Source organism: Chenopodium quinoa, unplaced genomic scaffold, assembly GCF_001683475.1.
Source record: "Chenopodium quinoa cultivar QQ74 unplaced genomic scaffold, ASM168347v1, whole genome shotgun sequence".
Classification (NCBI taxonomy): domain Eukaryota; kingdom Viridiplantae; phylum Streptophyta; class Magnoliopsida; order Caryophyllales; family Amaranthaceae; genus Chenopodium; species Chenopodium quinoa.
In genome coordinates this window covers 3267929-3284602 of record NW_018742205.1, presented here as the reverse complement: position 1 = coordinate 3284602, position 16674 = coordinate 3267929, and the positions used below count along the sequence as shown (strand labels likewise).

At 35.8% G+C, this 16674-nt stretch overlaps 1 protein-coding gene and 1 pseudogene across 1 annotated transcript; one reads left to right on the top strand and one right to left on the bottom strand.

The window, feature by feature from the left end:
• LOC110729345 overlaps window positions 1–16674 on the bottom strand; it is a 112498-nt pseudogene that overhangs the window by 29571 nt on the left and 66253 nt on the right.
• On the top strand, window positions 5151–14277 carry LOC110729317 (multiple RNA-binding domain-containing protein 1-like). The gene is made up of 16 exons (XM_021909048.1): window positions 5151–5318; window positions 5600–5677; window positions 5784–5936; window positions 6209–6323; window positions 7291–7976; window positions 8077–8208; window positions 8530–8610; window positions 8696–8816; window positions 10432–10755; window positions 11050–11114; window positions 12469–12646; window positions 12730–12834; window positions 12919–13020; window positions 13114–13287; window positions 13638–13775; window positions 13909–14277. Exons 2-16 carry the CDS (start codon window positions 5655–5657, stop codon window positions 14017–14019), a joined length of 2508 nt encoding a protein of 835 aa, XP_021764740.1. The 5' UTR covers window positions 5151–5318; window positions 5600–5654; the 3' UTR covers window positions 14020–14277.

Sequence of the window (16674 nt, the reverse complement as noted above, 5' to 3'; positions counted from 1 at the left end):
CCACTTGAAGTAGTTTATGGAGTGAATCCGTTTGTGCCAATTGATCTTGTTCCTATGGTTAAGAGTAACATTGTGGAGAAAGATGCTAAAAAGAGGGTGGAAACCTTTCAAAAAACCTGTGAGCAAGTGAAGAAAAGAATTGAGGAGATGAATAAAAAATACCAAGAGAGAGCCAATAAGAAACGCAAACAACCTATTTTTCATCCCGGGGACTTGGTTTGGTTACATTTGAGGAAGGAAAGGTTCCCTAAGCTTCGCAAAAACAAGCTTATGCCTCGTTATGATGGTCCTTTTAGAGTTCTTGAGAGGGTGAATGATAGTGCTTACAAAATTGAGCTTCCTGATGAGTTGATGGGTGTTAGTGCTACTTTCAATGTAGGGGATCTATCGCCATACTTGAATGATTCAAGTTTGAGGGAAAACTCTTCTAAAGAAAGGGGGAATGATCCAAAGTCAACTTCTTTGGCTCATGAACCAGTTGCTTTAGTCTTGGAAACTCTTGGGTTTTATCCATTTTCAAAGAGGACCGAAATTCTATGTTGCATTTCATGGGTGGATTGAAGATTGGAAGCAATTGGCATACATCACACTTAGGCCCATTTTCACTACTATTTTGGGCGTGTGAATCATGGTCCATTTACTTATTATTATTAGCTTAAGTTTTGTAACTTATTTTGCTGAAATAATGCCAAGAGTTAAGCTCTTTGGTCAGTTGTAATAGGAAGAGTTTAGCTCTTCATAATTAGGTTTAATTATAGCATTTAAAGTTAGCTTGAATCAAGGAAAAACCGTTGGCTTTTGGTTCATGAACCTGGACGGTTTCTCCTTGTCTTTTGGTGTTCTAATTTGTTGCTCCTTTCCACTATAAAAGGGAGAGCAAACTAGAAATAAAGGCAGAGTTGAAATATTAAACAAAACCTTGTGTTTTTTTTATTTTTTATTTGAGTGTGCCTCAATCAAAGAGTCTCCTTATAACTTTGAGTGTATTCTTGAGTTATAAGATTAGGGGAAACTTTGAGTGTGTCTTGAGTTTCTAGCCTAAGAACCCAAAACTTTGAGTGTGTTCTTGAGTTTTAATCTAACTATCTTGAGTGTTCTTGTTCTCTTGTTTCGTCTAACTATAGAATAAGGCTAGCCCATGAAAACTTTTTACTTCGTGAACATTGGTTGGAGCCAACCAAGTTTGAATCGCCTTCACCTTTTCAGGATCTACATGTACCCCCTCTCCTGTTACAATGTATCCTAAGAATACAACACTAGGAGTCATGAATACACATTTCTCAAGCTTACCATACAACTTCACCTCTCTCAATTTTTCAAACAACCTCCTTAAATGAATTACATGATCTTCATTGCTTTTACTATACACAAGAATGTCATCTAAATAAACGACAATAAAATCATTAAGGAATGGACGGAGAACTTCATTCATCAACCTCATGAAGGAGCTTGGGGCATTGCAAAGCCCAAATGGCATCACCAACCACTCATACAACCCTTGCTTTGTTTTGAAAGTCGTTTTCCACTCATCTCCCTCTCGAATTCTCATTTGATCGTAACCACTCCTTAAGTCAATTTTTGAAAAGACTAAGGCACCACTCAACTCATCAAACATATCTTGCAAGCGAGGCATAGGAAAACGATATTTGATGGTTATATTGTTAATGGAACGACTATCAACACACATTCTCCAAGTACCATCTTTCTTTGGTACTAAGAGAGTGGAAACGACGCAAGGACTAAGGCTCTCTCTCACATAGCCTCTCTCTATCAATTCATTCACTTTTATTTCAAGTTCCTTAATCTCCTCCGGACTACACCTATAGGAAGCCTTGTTGGGCAAAGGTGCTCCTGGAATCAAGTCAATGGCATGCTCAATGCCCCTTATTGGAGGGAGTCCCTTGGGCAAGTCATTGGGGAACACATCTTTGAATTCTTCCAAAAACTCTTTCAAAAGTTATGAGTCATTGCAAGAATTCACTTCCTCATCTTTGGTTTTCACAACCAAATCATACCCCCACCATTTTGTTCCACTATTTTCTCGAACTCATTACAAGATACAAGATAGTTGCTCTTTTCTTTGTCTTTCCTAGCAACTTTAGGGGGTAGGGGAAGCAATTTCACTTTTCTACCATCTCTAGTGGTTACAAGATATACATTAGATTTGCCTCTATGCTCCAAATCATGATCGAATTGCCATGGCCTTCCAAGTAGCAAGTGACATGCATCCATAGGAATAACGTCGCACCATCTCTCATCTTCAAAGTTTCCAATAGAGTAAGAAACCAAAGCTTGCTTCTTTACCCTAATACCATTGCCATCATTCAACCAATTGAGCTTGTAAGGCTCCTCATGATCTCTAGTGGTAAGCTTCAACTTACTCACGACTTCGGACGAGACAACATCCGTTTGTGCTCCTCCATCAACAATCACATTGCAAGTCTTCTCTCCAATCTTGCATCTAGTATGAAACAAGTTGTTTCTTTGCCTCTCATCAACTTGAGGCTCACTAAACAATACCTTTCTAACAACCATCATGTTAAACTCATTTTTTGGAGGAATCTCTTCATCATAGTCATCATCAAGCTCTTCGTTTTCCCCTTGTGTAACAAAGTTGTAGAGGTTTTCTTCTTCATCAAACATTGCATATTGTGCGGTAGTCAACACATTTTTGCTAGGGCACTCGGATGCTACATGACCTCTACCATGACACTTGAAACACTTTCTCCTAGTAGCAAGTTCACCAGGTGAAATTACGGTCTTTTCCTTTCCTTTGTAAAACTTAGAATTAGAAGAGGAAGACTTATGTGAAAAGGGACCACCTGTTTTGTCTTGAAATGTACTCCCCTTTGAGTAAGTAGGAGTAAATTTCATAGGACTTTTGAAAGAAGAAGTTTTGGGTTTCTCTTCTTTCAATTGAGTTTTGTAACGAATAGCCAACTTGCAAACATCACTAAAAGTATGGCGATAGATCCCCTACATTGAAAGTAGACTCTTTGATTGAGACACACTCAAATAAAAAAAAACACAAGGTTTTGTTTAATATTTCAACTCTGCCTTTATTTCTGGTTTGCTCTCTCTTTTATAGTGGAAAGGAGCAGCAAATTAGAACACCAAAAGACAAGGAGAAACCGTCCAGGTTCATGAACCAAAAGCCAACGGTTTTTCCTTGATTCAAGCTAACTTTAAATGCTATAATTAAGCCTAATTATGAAGAGCTAAACTCTTCCTATTACAACTGACCAAAGAGCTTAACTCTTGGCATTATTTCAGCAAAATAAGTTACAAAACTTAAGCTAATAATAATAAGTAAATGGACCATGATTCACACACCCAAAATAGTAGTGAAAATGGGCCTAAGTGTGATGTATGCCAATTGCTTCCAATCTTCAATCCACCCATGAAATGCAACATAGAATTTCGGTCTTCTTTGAAAATGGATATAACCCAAGAGTTTCCAAGACTAAAGCAACTGGTTCATGAGCCAAAGAAGTTGACTTTGGATCATTCCCCCTTTCTTTAGAAGAGTTTTCCCTCAAACTTGAATCATCCAAGTATGGCGATAGATTCCCTACATTGAAAGTAGCACTAACACCCATCAACTCATCAGGAAGCTCAATTTTGTAAGCACTATCATTCACCCTCTCAAGAACTCTAAAAGGACCATCAGAACGAGGCATAAGCTTGTTTTTGCGAAGCTTAGGGAACCTTTCCTTCCTCAAATGTAACCAAACCAAGTCCCCGGGATGAAAAATAGGCTGTTTGCGTTTCTTATTGGTTCTCTCTTGGTATTTTTTTATTCATCTCCTCAATTATTTTCTTCACTTGCTCACAGGTTTTTTGAAAGGTTTCCACTCTCTTTTTAGCATCTTTCTCCACAATGTCACTCTTAACCATAGGAACAAGATCAATTGGCACAAACGAATTCACTCCATAAACTACTTCAAATGGAGAACGAGAAGTAGTTTATGAATGAGCCCTATTGTAAGCAAACTCCGCATGGGCTAGTTTGATGTCCCAATCTTTCTGCGTTTTGCTTACAAGACCACGTAACAAAGTACCCAAAGTCCTATTAGTTACCTCCGTTTGCCCATCAGTTTGGGGATGATGAGAGGTACTAAATAACAACTTGGTACCCACAAGTTTCCATAGGGTCCTCCAAAAATGACTAAGGAATTTGGAGTCCCTATCAGATACTATACTTCGAGGAATGCCATGGAGTTTGACAATTTCCTTGAACTACAGTTCGGCCACTTTCACTGTATCATCAGTTTTATTACAAGCTACAAAGTGTGCCATTTTAGAAAATCTATCCACAACTACCATTATGCTATCCCTTCCCCTTTGCATTCGTGGAAACCCCACAATGAAATCTATACTAACACTTTCCCATGGAGAATCGGGAACCGGCAGCAATGGAGTGTAGAGACCCTTAGTGAAGTGTCCCTTAGCCTTTTGACAAGAAGCACATCTCTAAACAACATGAGTAACATCCTTGATCATTCTAGGCCAATAGAAGTGTTCGCCTAAAACCCAAAAAACCCCCCTCTCCCGTTCCCCCATGCCGGAAAAAGTCTCGTCCCCCTACCCCACTCGTCAGAATTTAGGGTGGGGTAGGGAGACGAGGCTTTTTCCGGCATGGGGGAACGGGAGAAGGGTTTTTTTAGGGTTTTACAGTGATGGTGGGGCAACGAGAATGGGGAAAGGGAGGGGGCTAGGCTGTGTGGGTGGGGGTAAGGGAGGGGGGGTGGTGTTCGCCGGCGCCGGGCGCACCTCTGGGAACCGGCCGCCGGCAGGGAAGGGGGGTTTGGGTGGCCGACGGGTTAGGGGGGGTTGGGTTTAGGGTGGCTGGGTTGGGGAAAGGGGAGGGGGGCTGACAAGTTTTTTTTTTATTTTTTTTTTTAAGTTTTTTCTTTTGTCTTTTTTTTTTTAATAAATTAAAACATTATTTAATTATATAAGGGTCCCCACTTAATGGAATAATTTTTTGGTGGTAGCAAAATTTTAAAAAAGTGATTTTTGGTGGTAGTAAAATTTAATAAATTTTAAAACTGGTAGCAAAATTCAAATTCATGAAAAGTCAATTTAGCCTTAATTTGATTTAATTAATTTAATTTAATTTTCCTTTATTAATTTTCTTCTCTTTTTTCTTCCTCTTGCGTGAGAAGCACGGGAAGCGCTTCAACGTGCTGCTTCACGCTGCTGCTGCCGCGCCTCTAGTCGCCGGAAACCGGCACCCCTCCACTTCCGGCGTACCTCCTAGCCGGGCGAACACCATCCCTTGGCCTTCTCTCTGCTCCAAAAGCGCCTTCATCCTTGTACGTTCTGTTTCGCGCGCTATCCATTCTAACTGTATATAGAGAGTAGCTCTGTTTTTTTAGTTTAACCCTATAAATCACTTCTTATTTTTATCTTTTTTTTTTATTTGTCAATTTTGTTTGTTTTCTAGTTTAAACCCTTGAAATTTGGGTGAATACTATAATTTGGGTTGATTAAATTGTGGGGTTTTTTTTGGAAACATTAATCTAATAATCTTGCATGGGCTGTACAAATATTATCTTTTGAAAATTTTCTCCATAATATCTAAATATCATTGCAGTGTTCTCTTGAGTCTTTCTCAATTGACGCGTTTGATCGGAGCTTTCTCTCCTCTAATGAAGCAGAAGCAGCTTTCAAGGTAAGATTGCTGTTTTAAACCGTGAATTTGATTGTTAATTTAGGTAATTTATCGTAATTTGTTGATGTAATGTAATGTGATGTATTGCTGTTGCTGCTAAATTTAGGTCTTCCAAAGCGAATTCCAATGGTGGCAGTGAAATTACAGAGAAATCTCGAGTTTGTGTGAAGAATTTGCCAAAATACCTTACTTTGAATCGTTTCAAAGCTCACTTTTCCCAAATAGGGGAGCTCACTGATGCCATGCTTCTCCGTACCAAGTATTTTTCTTGCGTCTTGAATTTAAATTACTTCGTCCGTTACTCGGTATTTGCAACGATTTGACATGAATAGTTGCAAATAATATGATATAGAAGTAGTATATTTCTTAAGCATGAACTAAATATTAATAACACTAATCGATGCTTGATTTGGACACAAATTCCTAAATCTTAAGTACTAATTTAGAGAATGCTTATACTTCTTATATGCAATACTACACTTAGGGTTGCATATATCATAACCGTTATTTTTTTTTTTAATAATTTGTTAGAGACGGGACGAGTAGGCGTATGGGCTTCCTTGGGTACAGGACTGAGCAACAAGCAGAAGAGGCTATCAAATATTTCAACAAATCCTATATAGATTGCTGCAGAATTGTTTGTGAGGTTTGCTTTCCTGCTTCAAACAATAATTAATCCTCAATTACTATTCTGTTGTTGACCACTATACTTGTTTATGTACTATTTGGAGTCACTGCATTGTGCGTGTAATATATAGTTAGATTGGAGCAAATTACTTTATATAGATGGAGGAAGAGATAAAAGTGATGATTATTGATAGTTATTTTGTGGATGTACCATATAAGCTAAGCAGTTGCCCTTTTGGAGTTTATGGGAGGAATATGTAACAAGTGAAACTGTGAAGATTTTTTTTTTTTTTAATTTGTTTTTTAATTAAACAAGCAAAACTCTAATAGTTCCATCATAATTTTGAAAAAAAAAAGGGAAATTTGTTCAAGTGAAAATTCTCAACCAAATGTACCCTTTGGATCTAAATAGAGCATAGATAAACTGCTATGACTATAATATGGATTTGGTTCGATTGGTTATAATGTGGATTTGTTTGGTGAATATTAAAATAACAAGGGGTAAGATAGAAGTTATAATGTTGGGTTTCCAGTTGTGGGTGCAAGCAAAGATGTAGACTTTGAGAAGAATTAGGTATAATAAAAGTAATAATATTGCCTATCTGTTCATGGCATTTGAACAACTTGAAAATTTTGATTATTTAAGTAGAAGAGGACAATGCAGAAGCACAGTATGGCACAATCAAAACATTAGATGGAGTTTAGGCACCAAAGTCTTCTAGTAGACTACTGGGAGTTTAGTTTTGATGAAATTGACCTGTAATTTCTGCATTGACCAATATAACATAATTTACTTCTAAATCTAATGCTTTGATGGAAAAATTACTGCTGCCACTACTAAAACTTTTCACCTGGTTGAAAAAATAGTGTTGTCACTACAAAGACTCTTCACCTGTACATACATACTTCTGCCGTTCCTTTTTTATTGCAACGCTTTGACTTGATGTTCAGCACACGATGAAGAATCTTTCATGGTTTGTTGTCAGGTTGGTTGGAAATCTGCAGATCCAAATATTCCTCGCCCTTGGAGTTGGTACTCAAAGGAGAAAGAGTATTCTGTTGAAAAAAATATATTGGTTTCTGGCATTGATGCTAAAATAGAAAGGAAGACCAACAACAATATTAATGAAAGTTATGATCCTAAGCTTCAAGAATTTCTCCAAGTTATGAGGCCATGTTCTAAAAGAAAATTTTGGGCCAATGATCTAGAATCTCCTATGTGTAAACAAGCTTGCACCGCGAGAGAGAAGCCTGCTCAGTTAAATCAACAAGTTTGGAATAAGTCCATAGAAATAGATAAAAGTGCTCAAAAGGAGGGTGGGATGCATCATGAAAACCCAACAAAATCTCAAAAAATGGCTTGTGATTCATCTGTTACAGATATGGATTACTTTAAAAGCAGAATTAGAAAAGACTGGTCTGATTCAGAAAGTGATACTGATGAAAATGGTATTAATTTAAGTCAGGGTAATGATTGTCCTGTTCGAGGAATAATTCAGGAGCAGCAGGATATTCATGGAAACTTTGATTTAAAGAAACAAGAATGTATGCTAAAAGGTGGTCTTCACGATGGATCGATAAACTTTGGTAACCAAAGTTTTCATTTAGAAGATGCAGACAAAATGCTTCAAACCTCTCGTATTTATGTTTGGAATCTTCCCTATGCTGCAACGTTAGTCTTCTTGACTTGTTGTGGACTTGTGGGTTTTGATTGTTTTGTAAATATTGTCATCCTAATCCTTTTGGTTTGATGTGCATTACATATTTGATAGGGAAGATGAAGTGGAAGAGTTCTTTAATAAATTTGGAAAGGTCAAAGATGTCCATTTAGTCATTGATAAAGAGACTAAACAACCCAGAGGTTTTGGCTATGTTCATTATAACTCACCAGAAGAAGCTGCAAGGTATAATTCTAAGGCTCATCTGATGTGAATTATGCTGTTCAGTTATAGTTGGATGTTTGGTCTTGCAAATCTTGGTTAAGGGTAATAACTCTGATTTTTATTGGTGGAGATATAAAAGCTGTGCTTCTTGACTTGCAGTTTCAAGTGATAACCATCAATGATGTAGTATAGTTTTTTCTCAAATCCAGTGTGTGTGAGAAGTAGAGATTTGATCCTCCCTTATGTTTATAGTTATGTAAAATACATATATATATATATATATATATATATATATATATATATAATAATGTACTTGTCATGGTGTTGTCCCCCTCGATTCAGGGTACTTGGTGATCATATTTTCCAAGGGAGAGTTCTTCATGTAGTTCCAGCAGAAAATGCACGTGGTTTAAATAATTTAGAGTAAGCTTCTTTAAGGTCTGCTGTTAATTTATTTTATGCTAAATTTATAAATGTGGGTTTGATTCTTGATTCAACATCATACCAGAAACCATGTACCTGAGGGAAAAGGCAAAACATATAAACAGCATAAGGAGGAAAAGAGGAAGGCCTTGGAAGCAAGTGGTGATACTCGAGCATGGAATACTTTGTTTATGCGTGCTGATACTGTATGCTCTATATTCTAATCATATTATATATAATTATCATTATGATTTAAGCTAAAGAATTTTAGTCATTGCTAATTGTCTAAGGGATGTTGATATGTTGCTCCTTGCTATGTGTATCTGGAAATTTTAAAGACCTAAAAAAAAATTGGTTCCATTTCACTAATTCACCATCCCCTCCCATCTTAATTTTTTCCCTATTCCCTTCTCCTCACCCTTCCCATCCTCCAACGACCATGACCGCCATCCCACCACTAATGCCGCCTCCACAACCTCCACCTGTCCCATGTCATCTTCTTTAATAGCACTGCTGCACTGGTTCTTATCTTTGACACATTTTACCATGCCAATATCCCTCCTGGCCTCTTGTCTTCTCTTCACCATCCTATAAATGATTATGGGGGTGTTGTGGCTGCTTATATTAGTGGTGGTCTGGTGGGTGGCTTCCGTTACTGAGGGTGGAGGGACAATTTGATTGATATGATGATGGTTTTAATGGTGCTGTGATTTTAGGATAATTGTTTGCCTTTAGATCCACTTTTCCATTTATGCTTGCTTCTTGTACTTACTTTCATTCATATCTGCTCTTAAGGTCATATATTCAAGTTTACTTTTTTAATAAGAAACACTTAGAGGTTTTCCTTCTATTTTCCCCTCTTTTCATGACTACATAGGCTTATTTGTATGATCTACTTCTTTAGAAGAAAAGTAAATATGTCTAGATAGGTGTCCTATATCAGAACCAAATTATACAATTATGTTAGCTTAGCATACTAAAGCAATTGTATATCACAGGAGGCACGTCTAATAAATGTCATCTATGGCCTGCCATCTTGATGTCGGTATTATCTGCATGAGTCTATCTTGGAGCTTTCAATTAAAATAGTGGTTGAACCCTTTCCTCTCAGATTTTTTCCAGAAACTAAATTGTTGTCTTCTCTGAACATTCATTATTGCTACCAGTAACTATTGTATTTGAGCAATCATTGGGACTTATTATCTGGTTCTACACATTTTACTTTTGGTATTTGAGCAATCATTGGGACTTATCATCTGGTTCTACACATTTTACTTTTGTAGTGTATGTGCATTCTCAACTCTGTGTTCTGCTTATGGCATGAAGAGTAAGAACTAACTTTATATCAGTGACTTGGAAACACGAGCAAATGCCTTGTAGAAAACTTCTTTTCTACTAATACTACCTCAGTTTCATATTGTTTGCAACCAAGTGGTATTATTTGTGATACATAAATTATTCCTTTGTTGCAAATAATACGAAATGGAGGTAGTATATGGTTCTTTGAGAATCTTGCTTCTTGCTTTTACAAGCATTTAATTATTTGGCATCCTGGAAAGAGCACTTTTGGTTTGGAACTCTGTGTCTCTGTCCATCAGAATTGTGAGGAACTTTTAAACTGAACTATTTTTGCTAATTAGAGTGTCAGTTCAACAATGGCTTTAGATTATGAATTTTGCTGGATGCTTTTAGAAAATGAGCATCCATCTCCTTTTCTCAGTTAGCTCTTTGCATGACTTCTCTGTGCTTTACTGTCTGTTATGTCTATGCCTTCTCCAATAATCTAGCTTTTATACATCAGTTGCTCCGATTTTTTTGCAGATTGTTGAGAATTTGGCTTGGAAATACGGGGTCAGTAAGAGTGACTTGCTAGATCGTGAAGCTGATGATGTTGCTGTACGCATTGCTCTTGGAGAAACTAGTATTATTGCAGAAACTAAGAAAGCTCTAACAAAAGCTGGAGTAAATGTAGTTTCCTTGGAGGAATTTGCTGCTAGGAAATCCGAAGGTGCTAATAGAAGCAACCATGTCCTACTAGTCAAGAATTTGCCTTTCAGTTCAAGCAAAGATGAACTCTCTGAAATGTTTGGCAGATTTGGGAGTCTAGACAATGTAATTTTTCCTCCAACAAGAACATTGGCGTTGGTACGACAATCTTATGCTAATTGTAGTTTATTGGTGCTTCTGTAAGGTGCATAATACCAATATGTTCAACTTCTGGTTTGATGATTTATCTCAGATAGTTGATTTGCTGTTCTTGTTAGTATCTCGTTTTGTTACTTCTGTATCCTCACTATACAATATCACTTCACCTTTTCTAATCTCGCTATGTTTTTCTTGTTGATTTTGTTTTTGGTTAAAATTATGATAGTTGACTTTACTTGCTATGGCTGAGAGCAATATATAGGTCCTCATTGCTTCCTTAATGTGTTTTACTAGGTTATCTTTGTTGAACCAGCTGAAGCTCGTGCTGCTTTCAATTGCCTCCGTTACAAGCGTTACAGGCAAGTGCTTGTTTGTTCTTTTTTTCATGCTTCATGTGCCTATCTATCTCTGAAACAGGAAATTGGTAGGTTATTTCGTTTCTAATTTTGCCATCTCATCGATCTGATATTAATCACCTCAAATAAATAATGAAAGTGGTGAGATAACAAGATGTGAATTATTTGGACACTGTATGAGACACTATGTGGGATAGAGGTTAAACTATTTACTCTTCAAATCAAAATTCCTTATTCCATCTCATGCACCATTATTACCGGACTCTAGATCATGGCGTGAAATGCACATTCTAAGAGGCCATTTCCAAGTCTAATGCTGGTACTCGTGCTGTGAGATTTTGATGGCAGTAGATCAACTTGAGATGTTTGTATGTTCTAGTATTAGAGGAACTTATTTAGAAGGGGACAAAACAATGAACTGTCAGATTCAATCATAATGCTTCTCGAAATTTTCCCCCTTTTTGTGGGATTTAGAACATCCACTTACTTCCTATGCTCATATCAACTAAACAACTCTTCAAACTTTTACTTCCTAGGAATTTGTGGTTCCCCTGAATTTAGCTGTCAACCTAACTTACATATGTGCTCAATACTGGGGACTTTAATAAAGTTACAAATTACTACGGAGTAGCATTCTTGCTTTCCCTTGAATAGCTATTAATTTTCTCTCAAAATCATATCAATATAAGGACCCAGTTCCTACAATCTCACTATAAATAATATATTATACTTTATTTCATCTCGAATATATATGCCTTATTTCACCATGTTGAATTTCTGAGCTTGCAGTTATTTCTGCCTCTTGATTGAGCTATTTCTGCCTTGTGATTACATAGGATAGCCTGCTGACATACTTTTCATATCATTGCTGGAGCCACCTGACCTTAGAATATCCAGGTCAGGTGGCCTGGATCCATATAACTAGCTAATCTGTGCCTTTGAGAATTGAGATACCCTAAGACTGGGTTCACCTTAATAGCTCCATTTTCTTGAAATTTTGGCAAGTGGTGTTGACAAAGCCTCACTTGTTGATCTTGAATCTTGTAAGGAATGCATGCATATTTCTTTTTTGGAACTGAGATACCTTCTGTGTTTGCTTCACTTCCAAGCCCTATTCAATATTTTCTCTTTCTTTTGTGGGTGGAAAGTGACATTTTTGGACGTTATTTCCTATCAAGTATATGATACATTGTCCATTGACATTTTGGGTTCAAGTATAGTTGTCTTGTGCATGAGATTTAGATTGATATATTCCCTCCGTTCCAAATCATTGTTTATTATCATAAACCTCATTGTGCCATTCTGTGGTCACATTCTACAACAGTGTCACTAATATTCTATAACACCTTTCCCTCAGGGATTCTATATTGTACTTGGAATGGGCTCCCAGCAATATCCTCTGTCAAGATCTGATGCCTAGTGATGACTCAAACAATGATGTTTCCGTGAAGAATCGAGAAGCTAAGGAAGTTTTACTAAAGCAGCAGCAACCTGAGGAGATGAACCAAGTTGAAATTGATTCTGACGGAGCTGAGGTTGGATGCACTATATATTTATTATGTCGTGCTCATGAAGACACTTTTCTAAGTTTAATAAATGATTGATCGGTGGATTTCAGTTACGAACTCTGTATGTGAAGAACCTTCATTTTGGCACAACCGATGAAAAGCTGGGGAAGTATTTCAGGGAAAACGCGAATGAAGGAAAGGTTTTGAGTGCCAGGGTAAGTATTTTGGGCTATTCCACATTTGATATTATATATGTTAGTTTTGTTCTGTCTGTTTAGGCTTCTGGTTGATGTTTTTAGGTTGTGAAGCACTTAGAAGGTGGGAAGTATGTCTCAAGTGGTTACGGGTTTGTGGAGTTTGATTCTTCAAAGACGGCAAATAATGTTCTTAGGGAATTACAGGTAGGTATTACGGAATAGTATTTTGCATCAAGTTCATATCTATTAAAATGGGTTTAATTTTGTAGCCGAATTCTGTTATACTGCATCATGTAGGGGACTATATTGGATGGACATATGTTGAAGTTGCAACTTTCTCAGCCCAAGAAAGATACGAAAGCTCTTGAGAAAGTTGAGAAGGGTCAAAGTTCCACGAAATTAATAGTTAGAAACTTGCCGTTTGAAGCAACAAAGAAGGAGTTAAGGCAATTGTTCAGTCCTTTTGGTCAGGTAAGTGCCATGCTTTGTCCACCAGAGAAATATTAGTGATTATGCTCATTTCCTATTATATTATAATAAAAATGGGCACTTAATTTTGAGACGGAGGGAGTATGTTCTTAATATGACGAAGGTAGACAAAGGTTACTCTTATATGTCTGTGTTCTATATATGACGAAGGTAGATAAGGGTTACTCTTATATATAGTTCAATTTCAACTCGGCTCTTATCTATGTTAAATTGTTAATACTAACACTTCAAATTAGTGATTGTTACAATAATCTATAATCTCATTGTATTTCCTGAACACACAAAAGTTGGTATAATTTAGACCCACACTTGGCTTGATAAATATGATACAGGTAAAAAGTTTGAGGCTTCCGAAGAATTATGGGGGAGCAGAACACAGAGGGTTTGGTTTTGTGGAGTATTCCACTAAGCAAGAGGCCCGGGAAGTATTGAAAGCGCTATCCAGGATCCATTTTTATGGGCGGCCGATGGTATGAATTGTGGTCATTATTCATATGTTGTTTATGCCTTAGTTATACATTTTTGGTTATTGAAGTACACATGTTTTTTAACATAAGCTCTCTTCGGATTATCTGTGTTGTGACATCTTCTTTCAACTTTCAGGTTACAGAAAGAGCAAATGAAGACGAAACTTTGGGAGAACTACGAGCAAGAATAGCAGCTCAATACGCCGATGATTCAGAGAAGATTACTAAGAAACGAAAAATTATGTAGCTTCTTTAGTTAATTAAAGTCCTCTATTAACATGCCCATGTTTATCTTGCTTGATTGGGTACTTCATGAGCAAAGTTCGGGACAGTTTAAAGTCCTCTATTAACATGTTTATCATTGATTATAGTTTATCAATAGATCCGCCGTGGTACAGTTTGTTTTGTGGGAGTTAATACTTGTTTTGATTCATCTAGATATCTGATACATTTCCTGTAATTTATGAAAGATCAATGATTATTATTATGTTTATTATTATTATTATAGTTTGTGTTTGGGTTTGATCAATTTGGATCGTCAGGTCAAGTCGAGCTGCAAAGTATCCTATATTCCTATGTGGTTCGGGTTTGGGTCGAGTCATATTTGGGTTGGATTACGTCAGGCCGTCGTCCTGCAAGTTGTGTTGCATCTAGATCGGGTTAGAAATAAGTCAGATTAAGTTCAGGTTTCAACGGGTTAAAATGAGTCAAAGTCGTTTTTGGGTTCCGATCAGGTATAATTTGCGGATAATTTTCAGATCAATTAGTGATTGATTGATAGAGAATAGCCATAAATGGTGATATATACGATAAAGAATGCCATGTTTTAAACTTAGAATTTAATTTTATATACTTTCGACATACATAAAGTAAACGTGTTACTCCGTATTACTTCCTATTCATTAAAAAAAATTATTACTATTAATTAGTAAATATAATAGTATAAAAACTTGAATAAAATTATTAAATAAACTTCGAGTATATAGATGAGTTTGGGTCTTGGTCAGATTGAATTGACTTTTTATCCGATCAATTTCAGGTCGACTTAAGTTCAGGTCAGGTCAAATCGGTTTAATTTGAGCTCAAGTCGGATCATATCAACTTCGAATTGAGTTCAGGCCGGGTCAAATAATTGATATCACAATACTTTCTCTATTCTTTATTGCTTGCTACATTTTTCACATTTGTAATGTTTATATTAGCTAATTGCTATACATTTGTATTTGATAATATGTTATCTCTTTCTCCCTACTCATCACATGATTTTTTGAATTTTTTAAATATGTTTCCATCTCTTTCTTACCTCTTTCCTTAATGTGTGTGTGTCTCTCCACTATATGTAGTGATTAGTAAATGACTGAAGATGTATTTTATATATGTAACGTTATAACTCTAAAATGCTTTTTTTTTTTTTTTTTTGAATTTTTATTTTAATGAACCTATATTAATTATCTTTAGACAATGCCATCTAACAAAATTCTCGTGTTATTACATAATTCATCTCTATCAATTAGATGACACATGTTAACTTTTGACATTATTTATAAACTCACTTTGACTAGTTTTTGTAATTCATAGATAAGAAAAATATAGTTATATGGTATCTTGATTAGAACACTCTTAATGTGTATTCTCAAAATAACTTTTTCCTAACTTTTTTTTTATAATTTTAATTATTGATAATTAAGAATGTTTACGATTAAATTTATGCATCGGCAAACGTAATATAAGATAAGAATGGTGAAGTATTAATATTAATATAGATTAATACTCCGTATTCTGTACTTCGTATTTGTTTGTATTAAAAAAAAGCAAAAACAAATATTTGTGAAATAATAACAAATTCTGGAATGTATACGTAGCAAGATATAAGTGCCCGCAAGGTTAACACCTTGTGTATTGTGAGAGTTAAAAAAATGAAGTATTATACGTACTTGTTCGAGCAAATTAGCGGGAAACAAAACATCAGTTCTCTCACTTCTTCCTTTTTCATATGCTTCTCTCTCTAAAAAATTTGAAAAACAGCTAACACCTTGATTTAGGTAAATTTTCTTCTTCATTCTATTAAATTCACCATTTCCAATTGTTGTAGATATATTTTTTAGTTGTCCGTTAAAATAATGTGGTTTGATTGATTTTGATGATGATTTCATTAGTTGTTATTTTGAATTGATTATCTCTCAATTCAAATAAATTCAATTACAAATTATTATTATTATCATAGCTATGATGACACCTTAGCTTGGAGAGAACTCTCACCATTGCTCATAGCCGTTTCTAATATTTTGGTGGCCCGGGGCAAAATGATAATACTTTTGTTTAATAAATTATTTGTTTTTATAATTATAAATATTTATGTAATTTGTTAATTCATAAATAATTTTATGTAATTTGTTAATTATTTCATCCGTTATTTTTATTGCATTATTTACACTTTTTCACTATTCACTCACCTCTTTTAAATCATAAACTCCGCATCTTCTATCTAGCGCCAACTAATACGAAGAAAAAATATGCAATAGATTTTGAATGTTTTTATTTTGTATTTTTTTTTGAATGCAAGAATTTCAATGTTTTTGTAATCAATAATTTATGTTACTTTGTCTATATTTAGCATATGACATTGTATTGTAATTAGTGTTGCTCTACATTCCATAAATTGTAGCAAAAAATAGCAAAGACAACAAAAAATAAAAGGAAAACTATTTCAGATTTGGAGGATGTGACTTGGAAGGATACATATGACACTATATTCAAGGAAGCACCCCAGTACAATCCCATCTATGTATATGCTGACTGTCTAATGGGCATGACCTGACCTGACCTGAACAACCCTAAACTTGTACATTATTGCTTGTTAGTGATCTAAATAGAGTAAAAATTGTTGGCAGCTGGAGCCAGG

What these genes read in the sequence shown, in the direction of transcription:
- LOC110729317 (XM_021909048.1), top strand. Translation starts at nt 5,655, where the DNA reads ATGAAGCAGAAGCAGCTTTCAAG. An exon ending in GCTGCAGAATTGTTTGTGAG is followed by an intron (nt 6,324 to 7,290) that starts GTTTGCTTTCCT and finishes GTTTGTTGTCAG; the next exon opens with GTTGGTTGGAAATCTGCAGA. An exon ending in ATGTTCTTAGGGAATTACAG is followed by an intron (nt 13,021 to 13,113) that starts GTAGGTATTACG and finishes TGCATCATGTAG; the next exon opens with GGGACTATATTGGATGGACA.